At 42.6% G+C, this 15,000-nt stretch overlaps 1 protein-coding gene across 8 annotated transcripts in view; it reads left to right on the top strand.

Annotated features, from left to right (window-relative positions):
* The window catches only part of LOC123514788 (atrial natriuretic peptide receptor 1-like), a 491,631-nt gene that overhangs the window by 250,198 nt on the left and 226,433 nt on the right, over positions 1 to 15,000 (top strand). For all 8 annotated transcript variants that reach the window (XM_045272955.1, XM_045272962.1, XM_045272960.1 and 5 more), the window contains one exon: positions 6,167 to 6,383. In XM_045272955.1, coding sequence (XP_045128890.1) covers positions 6,167 to 6,383 — 217 coding nt within the window. The remainder of the gene's footprint in view (positions 1 to 6,166; positions 6,384 to 15,000) is intronic.

Below are 15,000 nucleotides of genomic sequence, written 5' to 3' on the forward strand. Positions count from 1 at the left end.
TTTTTCTTTCCTCTAACGGACAACGATGAAATATAGCGATAAATTGTGATGGAAAAGTGCGACTGGAGTTTATGATTTAGAAGCGAGGGTAAAGAAAATTGGAGGAGGGATGGAGATAAAGTGAGAGGGACGAGAAGGAGGAGGAGGAGGAGTAGGAGGAGGAGGAGGAAGAGAAGAGAAGGAACAGGGGGGCAGGAAGAGTAGAAGGAAGTACTTGTGAATAAAACGAGGCAGGGAAAGAGAAAAAAACATGCAAAAAATCTTAGTTAAGGAAAGAGGAAAGGAAGAAGGGAGAGAAAAATGGAGGAGATCAAGGAGATAATGGAGAATATGAAAGGAAGGGAGGAACTGATGATGGAAATTATAGAGAAGAACGAGTGATTAAAGATAAATAGATAGAGCGAGAGATAGAGATAGATAGATAGATAGATAGATAGATAGATAGATAGAGAGAGAGAGAGAGAGAGAGAGAGAGAGAGAGAGAGAGAGAGAGAGAGAGAGAGAGAGAGAGAGAGAGAGAGAGAGAGAGAGAGATTAAGTATAGTCGTGAGGCGAATAATCGGTGTGTACTCAGAAATAGGGATGATGTACGCTTCACATCTCCCAGTATGTGTGTGTGTGTGTGTGTGTGTGTGTGTGTGTGTGTGTGTGTGTGTGTGTGTGTTTATGTTGCTAATGACAGGTGGACGCCCCGTTGCACTCATCTCTCTGTAAACGCTTCAGTCAACACCAGTGAGAACAAATGACAACCTCGCAGCACAATTCCTACATGAGCTGTAACGGGAGAGCATGTTACAACTTAGTTTGAGCTTCACCTGAGCGATTACGAGGTACTAAAGGACGCTGAACATGCACGAGAGGGCGAGGGACAATAGGGGGCAGGTGAATAGGGTTAATGAGTTAATTAAGCTTTGTGTTAAGTGCGAATATGCAATGAGATCGTTCATTAAGTGAGGCAGCACGTGTCCAGTAATTTTCCTATAAACGTTTCTCCATCTTTTTCAACGAAGGGAGGATATAGTTGTGATTTTTCCATGTTCTTACCTGGCTAATTTTCTATGATTTGTTATGACAAGTAAGGTATATCATAGTTTATCAGGATTTTCTTTTTGTAACTACTATAGACATTTCTCCATCATTCTCAACGAAGGGAGGATATAACTACCATTTTTAATGCTCCTACCTGGCTAATTTTCTATAATTTGTTATGAAAGGTAAGGTTTATCACAGTTAATCAGATTTTTCTTTTCTGTAGCTGCTTCTAACAATGAAAAATGGTTTCTTTCTCGATGGAAATCTTTACTAGTGAAATTTGATATCGGTTGTCAGTTTTACCGTCAATCAGTGTGCGTTTCTTTTACTTTGGGTCTTCATGTGCATAAAGGAGGAAAGATACCGTCTAATTATCTCTAGACAGGAAAAGTAACCCTCGTGGTGAAGCGTGTCCGCCTGCCGTGATGTTAGTGTTGTGAGGCTCCGGAATAATCGTGCTTCTTGAAGATCTCCCCAATTACGTTTGCTTCCAAGAGGACGATAATGAGTCTTGTGAGAAGCGCTGAATACTGAACCTTCATTATGATAAACAGTCTGGAAGGAACGACGCGGTTTGTAGGTTTCTTGTATTCTGAGGTGGAATCGTTTTGAAATACTCTTTTCTTCGAAGAAACATACAAGGCTCATACGAAAAGCATTCTTTCATAGAGGCTAATACGTAGTTCGTTTGAAAATAGATGAGAGTAGCAGAAGCGCGTATTCATAAGGCAATTGATATAGACACGTGCATAGTCCAGAAAATATGTATTCATACGATAATTTGTAAGTACGCTGAAACTCTATGCTATGGGTGGTAATTGCCTAAGTTAGTGATATGCTTATGATAAACACTATAGTGATGCTGCGAAGAAGGAAACAAACATGAATGAACACTACTAATTGTTTGAACGTTTTCCCATAACTTTATGATAGACAGACTACTTGTTAAAGCGGAGTAATGTAATGTTCTGTGTATGATGTTTTGGGGCCGTGTAGTACTCCGCCACCCCACGGGACGCCACGCATTTAATCTGGTCCCAACATAGATTCGGGATAGGCTCACGTTCTGCCTGGCAATCCGCTTGCCTTCTTTGTCTGACTGGTTATCCTGTCTTGCACAGCCAGTCTACCTCTACAGTCTACAGTTTACAGTCACACTCCAGTTGTCTAGATCGTAATTCTACATCATCACGCTTGCTACAAGCCTCATTCTGCTCGCTACCGACTACAAGTCTCGCTCTGGCCGCCGGCAACTTCTACAAGCCTCCTCAAGTCTACTCGCTCCAAGCTTCAACCACACCAGGACAACTTACACATTTTTAGACACATTTCTGTACAGGTCTCTTTAATAGTCTTGCAGATTGAAACATGCAGATTAACCAATGCATTAATTCTTCAGTGCAAGCAATCTTTTACAGTGGTCTGAATGTTAACCGAGGAATCGAATGAAAGCAGAAACGATTGATGTTCCACAAGTTGGGTATATTCAGCGTTACCATCTCCTACTTTCTCTTGATATTTTCTCATTTAGTGTTCAGCTTAAATGATATCAAGAGCTTTTAAGTTTCCAGTGTTTTAGTGAATATATATTGAGTTTATATAAATCTATGTGGCTAAAAAACAGCAACACTCAACTGTAAACCAGAAGAAATAACTGTTTTTGCTGCTTTAACAACATTAACGATTTTTTTTTTTTTTGGTCGCAGCGTCACGACTTCCCACAGACTCGAACACCAGATTGGGAGAAGCAGATTGTTCAAAAACACATTTCACACTTTCCCTCTCGACTTTTGCTGCATCAGAGAAAATCCTCCGAGACAACGCAAGTTTTCTCGCTTCCCGGTAGCTTCTTCTCGCCCTGCCATCCGTGTTTGCTGCGATCACAAGCAACTCATTATTTTTCTGACTTTCCCTTTTGGGTACGAAGGCCTGGTATGTTGTTGCTGGATAGCATGTGGTTTAGCGGTGTGTGGCAGGATGGTACAGTGTGGTAAGTTGCAATTTGGTATCCTGAAGCGACTGTGAGTTAGCAGTAATGGATGATGGATCATATATATTGAGAGGAGAAAGTCTGTCCTCACCCACCAAAATTCTTCCCTGAGCATCTGAGAGGGAGTGTACCGGCATGCAATAATCCAGCTTCCCTATACACTTTTTTTCCCTAAAGAGGTCAAGGAAACTTAATACTATCCGCCATGTGTGCCTGGGGCGTGGTAACCCTAGCCGAGGGAAGGGCAGCGGGAAGATGTAAGACGCAATAGGATGAGCGAACACGTGACGTATTTCTCTTGGTCTGACTCTTCTTTCTTGAAAATATACATTATATTACAAAATGCAGATAGATTTAGGCCTCGGCGATGAAGGAAATAGATTAATGGATATGGTATGCGATAAAAGTGTGTTGTTAGATGGAGATTAAAATGTGAATAAGACTTAACAGTGAGACTAGGAGGCGAATTTAATCCTTTGAGTACCATGACGCGTTTCCATAATAATTTTACTTACTATTTGATGATTAAATACACCTTATGTGGAGGATTAAATTAGTGAAGAATGTGGCCATTAATCTTCTGACCTCCATAGATCCTTCTTAATGTCAAAAAATTGCCTAATCGTACACAAAGCTCAAGGTAAAGATGTATCCCAGTATTGAAGGGGTTAAGGCTTCAACCTAAAGAATATATAAGGAAACAGACTAATAAGTGTGTTGAGTGTGGTTATCAAAAGAACTATCAAGACACTTCAGACAACATTACATACTTGCTGATTCTCTCTTTTCTCATGTTTCTTGTGTTTGGGACAGCATTTAAGTATCTTTTACACATACATTCACTGCCCTTGGCCAGCCTGCTTGACATGTTAAGAAAGTGGGAAACTTAAAGGAGTTTAGTCTAAAAGAAAAAGTGTGTTGGCGAAACCATGAAGCGTTCGTTCCCCATCCATTTACATGATCAAAAAATCACACCAGCGTCACCTTGTCAACTCCGAAACACGAAAAACTGAGAAACATGTCTACTCGTACTGTGTTACTTTAATTACACACAATTATGACTCGAAATATCGGATTCTTCAGTCCGTCAAAAAGTAACTGATACCACAAACACGTGTACCTGTGCCAGTGAAAGAGAGACAGAGGCAGGAGCAGGTAGTAGCGTTGTGGTTTTCGAGAGGCTTCCGTGTCCCACCAGATAGCCACAGCGGGACTAATCTGAGCAGGCGAGACTCTTCATTACGAGGGAGGGATGTCGAGTGTTGCCAATTACCATAGGAATGGGTTGGTTCAGTGTGTGAGCGTCAGCACCCGAGGCACTCCAGGAAGGGATGGCCTGAACGCCTCGCCGTGCCTCCCTTGATAGCTTGTGGCCCGAGTCTCTGTCACACCGCTTTGTATTGCTGATGGGGACACACACGCATGGACACACACACACACACACACACACACGTCCGGTAGCTCAGTGGTTAGAGCGCTGGCTTCACAAGCCAAAGGACCGGGGTTCGATTCTCCGGCCGGGTGGAGATATTTGGGTGTATCTCCTTTCACGTGTAGCCCCTGTTCACTTAGCAGTGAGTAGGTACGGGATGTAAATCGAGGAGTTGTGACCTTGTTGTCCCGATGTATGGTGTGTGCCTGGTCTCAGGCCTATCCGATGATCGGAAATAATGAGCTCTGAGCTCGTTCCGTAGGGTAACGTCTGGCTGTCTCGTCAGAGACTGCAGCAGATCAAACAGTGAAACACACACACACACACACACACACACACACACACTTCATTAACTTATAATTGCGCATAACAGAACCTTCCCTTCTTTTTTCGACCATTGATGAGGAAGACCAGTATCCCGCACAAACTCCAGAGGTACAAACACTAAATATGTTTTGCACAAAAAGGTTTCGCAATCTCTTAGTCATTATAAATTAGATTACCAAACTGCTTATGGCGAACCTTACATGACGCCAGTATCAAAGGCTTTCTCTTCCTTGTTGAGAGAGAGAGAGAGAGAGAGAGAGAGAGAGAGAGAGAGAGAGAGAGAGAGAGAGAGAGAGAGAGAGAGAGAGAGAGAGAGAGAGAGAGAGAGAGAGAGAGAGAGAGAGAGAGAGAGAGAGAGAGAGAGAGAGAGAGAGAGAGAGAGAGAGAGAGAGAGAGAGAGAGAGAGAGAGAGAGAGAGAGAGAGAGAGAGAGAGAGAGAGAAATTTATATCGGTCGCAATACAAGTGGTGGAAATAAAGTATGAGGAAGTGCTGTGGAGTAGACCCAGAGGACTATTACTTCGGGGAGAAGAGGAGGAGGAGGAGGAGGAGGAGGAGGAGGAAGAGTAGGAGGATGAGGAGGCGGCGGCGTAGTGGACGACCTATTAGTGGGAGGAATGGTCGACCGAAGGAAACCCGATATCCACGTGTCTGTGTCCTTGTTGTGGGGGAAGAAAGAGAGAGAGAGAGAGAGAGAGAGAGAGAGAGAGAGAGAGAGAGAGAGAGAGCTCCACGAAACACTATAATTACAACAGTTTATATAAATCTATGTGGCTAAAAAACAGCAACACTCAACTGTAAACCAGAAGAAATAACTGTTTTTGCTGCTTTAACAACATTAACGATTTTTTTTTTTTTTTGGTCGCAGCGTCACGACTTCCCACAGACTCGAACACCAGATTGGGAGAAGCAGATTGTTCAAAAACACATTTCACACTTTCCCTCTCGACTTTTGCTGCATCAGAGAAAATCCTCCGAGACAACGCAAGTTTTCTCTCTTCCCGGTAGCTTCTTCTCGCCCTGCCATCCGTGTTTGCTGCGATCACAAGCAACTCATTATTTTTCTGACTTTCCCTTTTGGGTACGAAGGCCTGGTATGTTGTTGCTGGATAGCATGTGGTTTAGCGGTGTGTGGCAGGATGGTACAGTGTGGTAAGTTGCAATTTGGTATCCTGAAGCGACTGTGAGTTAGCAGTAATGGATGATGGATCGGGTTTTCTACTGTAGGTTTCTCTGTTACATTTTAGGCGTCTGAACAAGGTATACCACTTAGCTTAGTTTACAAAGATTTAATGTTTGTAGAAAGGTATTTGTTTTCTAAGTGGGATCTGAAGGAATTGGATTTCTTACATCGTTTATCTGTTATCTCTCTCCTCTTTACCACAGGTCGGGGAGCTCTTTTCCTCCGTGGTGAAGGAATGGGACTGGAAGGTTCTGGGTCTCCTTTACGAGGACACGGACGAGTCGCGGGGCAAGTCTGTGTGTCACTTTACCTTGGAGTCCATCTACACGTCGTTCACACAGAAGCCCCACCACGAGCGTTTTGAGCCGAAGATTAGCAACTTTACGCAGCTGCTCATGAAGTTCCACGATAAAGCAAGGAGTGAGTGTTGAATCCTTCACATTATGGTCGTCTTAGCTCTAAAGATCCTGTGTTGTTGTTGTTATTGTTGTTGTTTGTATTGTTCGTGTCATTGTGTCTTGTGGGCTCGGCCGCTCCCAGTACACCCATGTCATCCGTGTCTCCCTCCCATAGTAAGTGTGTGGTGTTGTTAAGTTGTCCTTGGCCTATTTCTTCCTCCTCTTGTCTCATTACTCGATTAAGTTTAATTTCTATTTTTCATAAGAATGAGGTGCTGACAATTGCTCATATTTTCTTGTTAAAAAGTGGGAAAGCGAAACATTTGATACAAAATTAAAATTTGCTGCGTAAAACTGTTTCCTTTCTTATCACCAAGTCCGAGAGAGAAATAAAGAAAAATGACAACCAAAATGGAAAGTAGTAATATATGTATTTATTTATTAAAAATAATTATTTCAATACGTCACGCTGCCTAATGGCAAGCCCAAATGTATCTTGTTAACATAAGTGAGTGTTCTGTAATTGTGAGGCCACATAGAGGAATGGTGTTCAGCCTCACGCCACGCCGCGCACATTGACATTCTTCATTCCTGTGAGTGTTTAGTAGTTTTTCTTGAGGCCAGACTCGTAACATCATAAATCTTTATGGGAACGTTTGCGAAATTATGAAAACCTGTAAAGGCCAATGAATGTCATAGTGTAGGTTTGTGCTAGATCAACACTGTGGTAGGAAGGACTGACAGTCTTCTTGGGTGTCTCGCTTCGTCACGGTAGCCTTTGTTCAGTCTCCTGTCAAGTGAGGCAAAGGCTAGACTTTCATTTCAGGGCAAGACACGCTGTAAAGGTGACTCTATTTTATTTTCATTACATGCACCGCAAAAACTTTCCTTTTAACCAGAGAAACAACCATTCTTTCTTTAAAGTTTGAATGATTATGATAATGCAATTTTGGCCAAGATTTTTTTTTTGTGCCAACTTGAAGAGAGATGTTTTAAGTTGCTCGACTTTAAGATATTTTTGTCTTATAAATTTTGACCATTATGTCAACTGTCCTGCGTTTGTTTAGCTTTTACCTTTTGGCAGTGCAATACGTTGTTTATACAGCTTGTGTTTCTGACATGTGAAGGTTGTACGAGTTTGTATCGGCTCATGTATTCCAGTGTGTTGACCCAAAATTCTCCGTCGACAATTTCAGGCTTCTGCTTTTCTTAATGTTGGCTTGACCTCGTGAAATGCTGGACCTTGTGTTTAACGAGGCCACTGTCGATAGGGAGAGTCTGCCAGGGGGACAAAGCCATGATTTACCTTGTGAAACGTTACCCTGATTAATTTTGTTGAGAGAGAGAGAGAGAGAGAGAGAGAGAGAGAGAGAGAGGAGAGAGAGAGAGAGAGAGAGAGAGAGAGAGAGAGAGAGAGAGAGAGAGAGAGAGAGAGAGAGAGAGAGAGAGAGAGAGAGAGAGAGAGAGAGAGAGAGAGAGAGAGAGAGAGATTATACTTACTCACCAGAATTTATTTGATTATGTCAAAATATAATATTTCAATGAATATAGCATAAGCAAAGATTTAAATGCACATTTTACGTAGGAACATGAGATCAACAACAGCGTTTGAAAATTCACGCGTTAAGTTACATAAACTACATTGCTGTATCCTTGTAAAACGGAGAGGAAAGTTGGCAAAAATTAAGAGAGAGAAAAATATAATAAATAGTGGTAGTTAAATGTATCTATTTATGAAGACAACAATACAGTATTTGGTACAAAGCGGCTTGGAATAATGATAAGCACTTGGGGAGATAGAGATTTACTGAGCGACCTTGCTTGGGATTACAGCGGATGAGCGGATCAGAGGATACTGCACTGGTCTGCCGATATGGAGGAGCAGGTAGAAGACATCTGGACAGAAAGAAGTTACGACCTTTTCATGTGGGGAAGATAACCTTAGGATATGTGTGAAGGGACTGAGTGACTGAGTAAAGAAAGCAGTGGAGCGCAGAGGCCAAAGCTTCGTGAGGGTGAAAGGTGTGTGCTGGATGGAGGGAATGGGAGTCAAGAGGCTTATGGCGCGATACCTTAAGCTGTCCAGGTAAACCACTGCGAGGCAACCTGGCGTGCGTGCGTGTGCGTTCGTGCGTGCGTGTGTGTGTGTGTGTGTGTGTGTGTGTGTGTGTGTGTGTGTGTGTGTGTGTGTGTGTGTGTGTGTGTGTGTTTAATATCTGCACGCACAAGGATAGACAGACAGGCATACATATATTTCTTGATCAAGGTCCCAAAACCTGTCATTAGTGAATCTCAAAAACTCGAAAAATTAGGCTAAATATGTTCACCTCTTGCAAGAAAAGAAAAATTAATCTCGGCGATGCAGTAAAGGGGCGTAAGCATCGTGATGGCCGCTGCGGGCCTGTGTCTGGACAAGACTTGAAATTCTTGTGGCTTTGTCATACGTGCGGAAAATCTAGAGGTTGACAGGTTTGTGTGTGTAATTCACCTCGGTCGCCTGCTGGTCACCCAGCCAGTCTTCCCCATTACGGAGCGAGGTCAGAGCTCATAGACCGATCTTCGGGTAGAACTGAGACCACAACACACTCCACACACCGGGAAAGCGAGGCCACAACCATTCGAGTTACATCCCGTACCTATTTGCTGCTAGGTGAACAGGGGCCACACATTAAGAGGCTTGCCCATTTGCCTCGTCGCTTCCCGGGACTCGAACCAGGCCCTCTCGATTGTGAGTCGAGCGTTCTAACCACTACACTACGCGGTGTGTAAAACTGTGTGTGTGTGTGTGTGTGTGTGTGTGTGTGTGTGTGTGTGTGTGTGTGTGTATATATATATATATATATATATATATATATATATATATATATATATATATATATATATATATATATATATATATATATATATATATATATATATATATATATATATATATATATATATATATATATATATATATATATATATATATATATATATATATATATATATATATATATATATATATATATATATATATATATATATATATATATATATATATATATATATATATATATATATATATATATATATATATAGATAGATAGATAGATAGATAGAGAGAGAGAGAGAGAGAGAGAGAGAGAGAGAGAGAGAGAGAGAGAGAGAGAGAGAGAGAGAGAGAGAGAGAGAGGAGAGTAGGAGGAAGAAGAGAAAGAGGAGGAGGAAATCAAATATGTATACAGAAATATATGAAGTTTGAAAAGAAAATAGTTTCCTCGCAAGGCTGCAGAGCGCCATACAGGTTTTCACGAGTATGGCTGCATGGATGCACGTGGTGTGTGTGTGTGTGTGTGTGTGTGTGTGTGTGTGTGTGTGTGTGTGTGTGTGTGTGTGTGTGTGTGTGTGTGTGTGTGTGTGTGTGTGTGTGTGTGTGTGTGTGTGTGTGTGTGTGTGTGTGTGTGTGTGTGTGTGTGTGTGTGTGTGTGTGTGTGTGTGTGTGTGTGTGTGTGTGTGTGTGTGTGGGGAGGCGTGCATCGCGACGCCTCCAGAGAAAAACACTTCCTTTGATCCATACTCTGACATCCGTGGAAATTTTCTTCTTCCGTAGCAATGGCAGATCTATCTGAAGGTCTTTTGATTGGACTCATTCCCTGGGCGGAGGAAGACATCAAATCCTGTGTCATGGTTGAATGGTTATGGCTGCGAGGTGAAGGACGCTCCTCTGCTCGTAATTTTGACTGACATGTGATTCCGGGACGCAGCGCGTCTGTAAGGCTGGGAGCGGACTGGTCTGAACTAAACATATGAAGCGAAGCGTAAAAGTTAATTGGCTGGCAAATTAGTGTCCTTAATTCACTTGATCTTTATTATCTTGTTAGTCTTCGAAATCAAAGGGAAGCCGTTTTGGTGCGGCTTGGGCTGCGGTGCAAGGCTGTGCAGCAGGAAAGGACGTAATATTGGGCCGCCCCTTTGTCGCCATGCACACTCCAGCCATAATCAGAATTCAAGCTGTGGCGACCCCGTGAATGAGTTTTCTTCGTGAGGGGCTGGTTGGTGCCTGACTCTGGCTGTACTGTTTACGTCTTCTCTCTTTTCCAGCCATGAACGCAATATTCAGGAATAAGTGTTGTGAATAAACTGGGTCGCGTTGATACTTTGCAAACTATAACGTATTTTTTGTAACTGGCGGAGGCTGAAAACCGCGTGGCTGTTGCAGGTGGTGAAGTGAGACTGCATAGCTGGATGAAGGAATTGTATGTCTGTGGAATGACACTAGGGTAGAACAGCGTCATTTGTTGGTAAATGTGTTCACGAATCCTATACCGCAATGAACCAGAAATAATATGACCACCTGCTGCAGTTTTAACAAAGAAAACTAATTGGTAAGCCCTTTTATGATCCTAAAAAACTAGTGCCTTACAATATTAACGACATCCTCTGTCAGTCTGTAGGATTTTGTTGTTCACATTATAGTCGGATAATGGTGTCCTCAAGGGATTGAAGGCAGGAGATATGTGTAACGCTCTTTAAGGTAGGCGCTTTATATACGATAGGAAAACCAAGGCTGCGGTAAAAGCAACAAAAAATTGAGGTGAGTCTGATGGCCACCAGCCACATTTCCACTACGCCATATACTCGAACCCTGCAGGGAATGTTATGCCTCTCTCGCCTTCCTCCCCCCCTTCTCTCTCTCTCTCTCTCTCTCTCTCTCTCTCTCTCTCTCTCTCTCTCTCTCTCTCTCTCTCTCTCTCTCTCTCTCTCTCTCTCTCTCTCTCTCTCTCTCTCTCTCTCTCTCTCTCTCTCTCTCTCTCTCTCTCTCTCTCTCTCTCTCTCTCTCTCTCTCTCTCTCTCTCTCTCTCTCTCTCTCTCTCTCTCTCTCTCTCTCTCTCTCTCTCTCTCTCTCTCTCTCTCTCTCTCTCTCTCTCTCTCTCTCTCTCTCTCTCTCTCTCTCTCTCTCTCTCTCTCTCTCTCTCTCTCTCTCTCTCTCTCTCTCTCTCTCTCTCTCTCTCTCTCTCTCTCTCTCTCTCTCTCTCTCTCTCTCTCTCTCTCTCTCTCTCTCTCTCTCTCTCTCTCTCTCTCTCTCTCTCTCTCTCTCTCTCTCTCTCTCTCTCTCTCTCTCTCTCTCTCTCTCTCTCTCTCTCTCTCTCTCTCTCTCTCTCTCTCTCTCTCTCTCTCTCTCTCTCTCTCTCTCTCTCTCTCTCTCTCTCTCTCTCTCTCTCTCTCTCTCTCTCTCTCTCTCTCTCTCTCTCTCTCTCTCTCTCTCTCTCTCTCTCTCTCTCTCTCTCTCTCTCTCTCTCTCTCTCTCTCTCTCTCTCTCTCGACCTCCACTCTGGTGTCTTTTATGACCGCAACGAAAGATTAATTCTAGCAGGGTGGCATTCGTGGCTTGGTCCGGTGCCTCTGGTGGGAGATGATCGTACATGACCTTCAATGTAATTAGATCACGCAATAAAGGTGCGAATCGTCCCTTGCATTAAAGGAGTGGGAAACTCAAAGGGTGTGAGAATTAAATTATTTTCCACTGTCGGTAGAGCATGAGGGTGTTCAGAGGAAGGGTCTGTCCTCAACTCGAAGGACAGCCACCAGACGTGAGGGAAGCGACTGTTGTGAGGATAATATTTGGTGAAGAACATTATGGAGGACAAAAATGGGAAGTGCAGTGTCGTTATCGTCAGCGGAGAGCACACACATAATGCTCCATTCTTCCACCATCCCATTGACGCCGCTCCTGGAGACCCTTCCATGCCTTAGGGGCACATTCCTTCCATTCTGAATAGTGCCAGGCAATATCCAGAAAGTTATTCTAGCTATGAGGCTTTGTAAGAATTCTTTAAAGCTTCTTCTAAGAATGTGCCATCAAAATATTATTCGATGAGTGGAACCATTGGATCCTTTGTTGATGCGTCACAGGATAACGTTTGATCAAGGAGCAGGTAATGTCGTTATTGCGTCCTCTCCTGTGATGTTCGAGGCTCTGCGAAGGTGTTTATCAATGTTCTTAACGATCTGTCATGAAAGATACAGTGCACAGTAACACCCTTTTTACACAAATGAAAATAATTAGTGAAATCAATAAATGAAAAAGTAAATACAAAACTACAAAATAAAAAAATAGGTGGAGGAGTTTGATATGACAGGTGTACGTTTAGGTTTAGTTTCTAACGATAATTGACATCGAAAGGAGTGATCGAACCAATTATAACCTCTTAGCACGTGTACTTTTGCCTTCTGTTAGTTCAGTATTAATTCAGTTAAGTAATAACTATCCTACAACAGCTTGAGGCAGTGAGACAGGCGGAGAAACCTACCATCATCCTAAGGCAACGGCAGCGGGTGTAATTAAAAGTAAGGCTCATTGTTTCTGGGAAGGAGAGGGGAGAGATAATTGTAACTGTGCCTAGACGAGTTCCTGTTATGGTGTAGGAGAGTTGTTCACACTTCACGCCCCTGTAGTGAGGCACGCGGAGCCATCATGTCTACTGCTGTAATTTGCTGCCACAAGGTCGACGGGGCTTTAATCAAGAAGGAGGGAGGGTAGAAAATTAAAAGTTGTTGAGGTGTGAGAAGGAAGGCGACTTGAGGTCTTTCTTGTGGGAGCACCAGCAGAGAGGAGAGGCAGAAATGGGGGGGGGAGTGGACTTACATTTGTCACCCAGTGCAAGTTGTAGGACTGAAAGTGACGAACGGATGCAATTTAAGATTTCGTTATATTCATTCGGTATCAATTTTTGTTATATTAATCAATATTTTTTGTGTGTATCTATGTGTTAGAGGCAGAGACAAGTGTAGGGTGTATTTTGAAGCTTGAGTCTCTGTGTTAGAGGCGCGGGATAAGTGGAGGGTGTGTTTTGAAGCTTGAGTCTCTGTGTTAGAGGCGTGGGACAAGTGGAGGGTGTGTTTTGAAGCTTGAGTCTCTGTGTTAGAGGCGTGGGACAAGTGGACGGTGTGTTTTGAAGCTCTGAGCCTGTGTGTTATAGGCGTAGGACAGATGGAGGATGTGTTTTGAAGCTCTGAGCCTGTGTGTTAGAGGCGTGGAACAAGTGTAGGGTATATTGAAGCTCTGAGTCGCCACATTCGTGTTGTTGGTATAAAAACGAATGAAATGTTTTGCATCGGTGTGAAAATGATATACATGAATCAAATGTTCTCGATTATATTTGAATAAGATTTTTTTCATCTATATATTCATTTATTCATTTATGTTTATTGTTCAGATGATGGCGTATTAAGAGGAAACATTTCAGAAAAATGTTCTGTGGGTTTGAAATTAATTTTGTAAACTTTTGTTTTCGTGTCATTAGCACCAATATGGAAAAAAATCAAGTTGAGATTTTTTCTTGCACAATCCCTACATATTCGCATCAACACACACACACACACACACACACACACACACACACACACACACACACACACACACACACACACACACACACACACACACACACACACACACACACACACACACACACACACACACACACACACACACACACACACACACACACACACACACACACACACACACACACACACATTGCATAAAAGTGGTATATATACTTTGAACAGTTACCCGCAAAATCATATCAGCTTTAATTTCAGACTATATTTTCTTTAACTTTTTTTCTTGGAAGCAGCAAATTGGCATGATATCCTTACCAATTTTGTGTCCCTGTTCTCCCTCATTCGCAGAAAATCTTAGAAAAAAAACAACAACGCCACCAAGAGTACCATTACCACCATCAACACAACCACAACTACTTAACATAAATAACAACCAGTCACATAACAGCCCAGAGCGTCCACGTAGCTAATAACTCAGTAATAAGTCATTCTTAGACTACCCCGCACCGCAGCAGCGCCCTCTGTATCATTCCTTGTAGCAGCAGGTGGTGAGGGAAGCACACGAGGCGGCAGTAATCAACCCTCGAGCCCGGAGAAGCCACTGGGTGTAGTCTCCCCAACCTCCTTTACTCCTGTCGTGATCCGAGCTGTTGCACGACGTTGCACAAATTGTCTAGCTACTGGCTATAAATAGTCAAAGGTTTTTTCTATCTTTAATTAACAAAACTAATATCTATACATAAGGTGTTCGATACGGCGCCGACAAGTAACAATCACAACTCTTTCTGTTGCCTTCTCCACTGCAATTATTACAATTTCTCTTACAAACATCCTTAAGAATTGCATTAATCTCGTAAATATTCTCGCATCAAAACGGATTTCACTTCAAACATCATCCACTATATCTTCATAACGTATTACAACATCTGAACACGGTGCTTTATTTCTCCGTAAATCTCATACGTAGTACGTACAATATTACCCCTTTTTCCCAGCTACCCGTATATAAGGATGACCTTTACTTGGTACATGAATGCAAGCAACCACATGACGTACCACCAAATATATTACCATACACATATAATTACCAGACTCCGTTCAACAAAATGACAACGTAACACCACCGAAATATAATGACAAATATTGATATCTCCACACAAGTGACTTCCCTCAAGTAATCTCTTTCTCTTGGTACCCATACATGGAACCACGTTAACTTCGTACACAATTACACACTAGTAAATATGTTATGTAACTTATTCGTCAGAGCAACACACATGCACATACGTAGGTAGCCGTATACAAATTCC

This window comes from Portunus trituberculatus, chromosome 38, assembly GCF_017591435.1.
Source record: "Portunus trituberculatus isolate SZX2019 chromosome 38, ASM1759143v1, whole genome shotgun sequence".
NCBI classification, from domain to species: Eukaryota; Metazoa; Arthropoda; class Malacostraca; order Decapoda; family Portunidae; genus Portunus; species Portunus trituberculatus.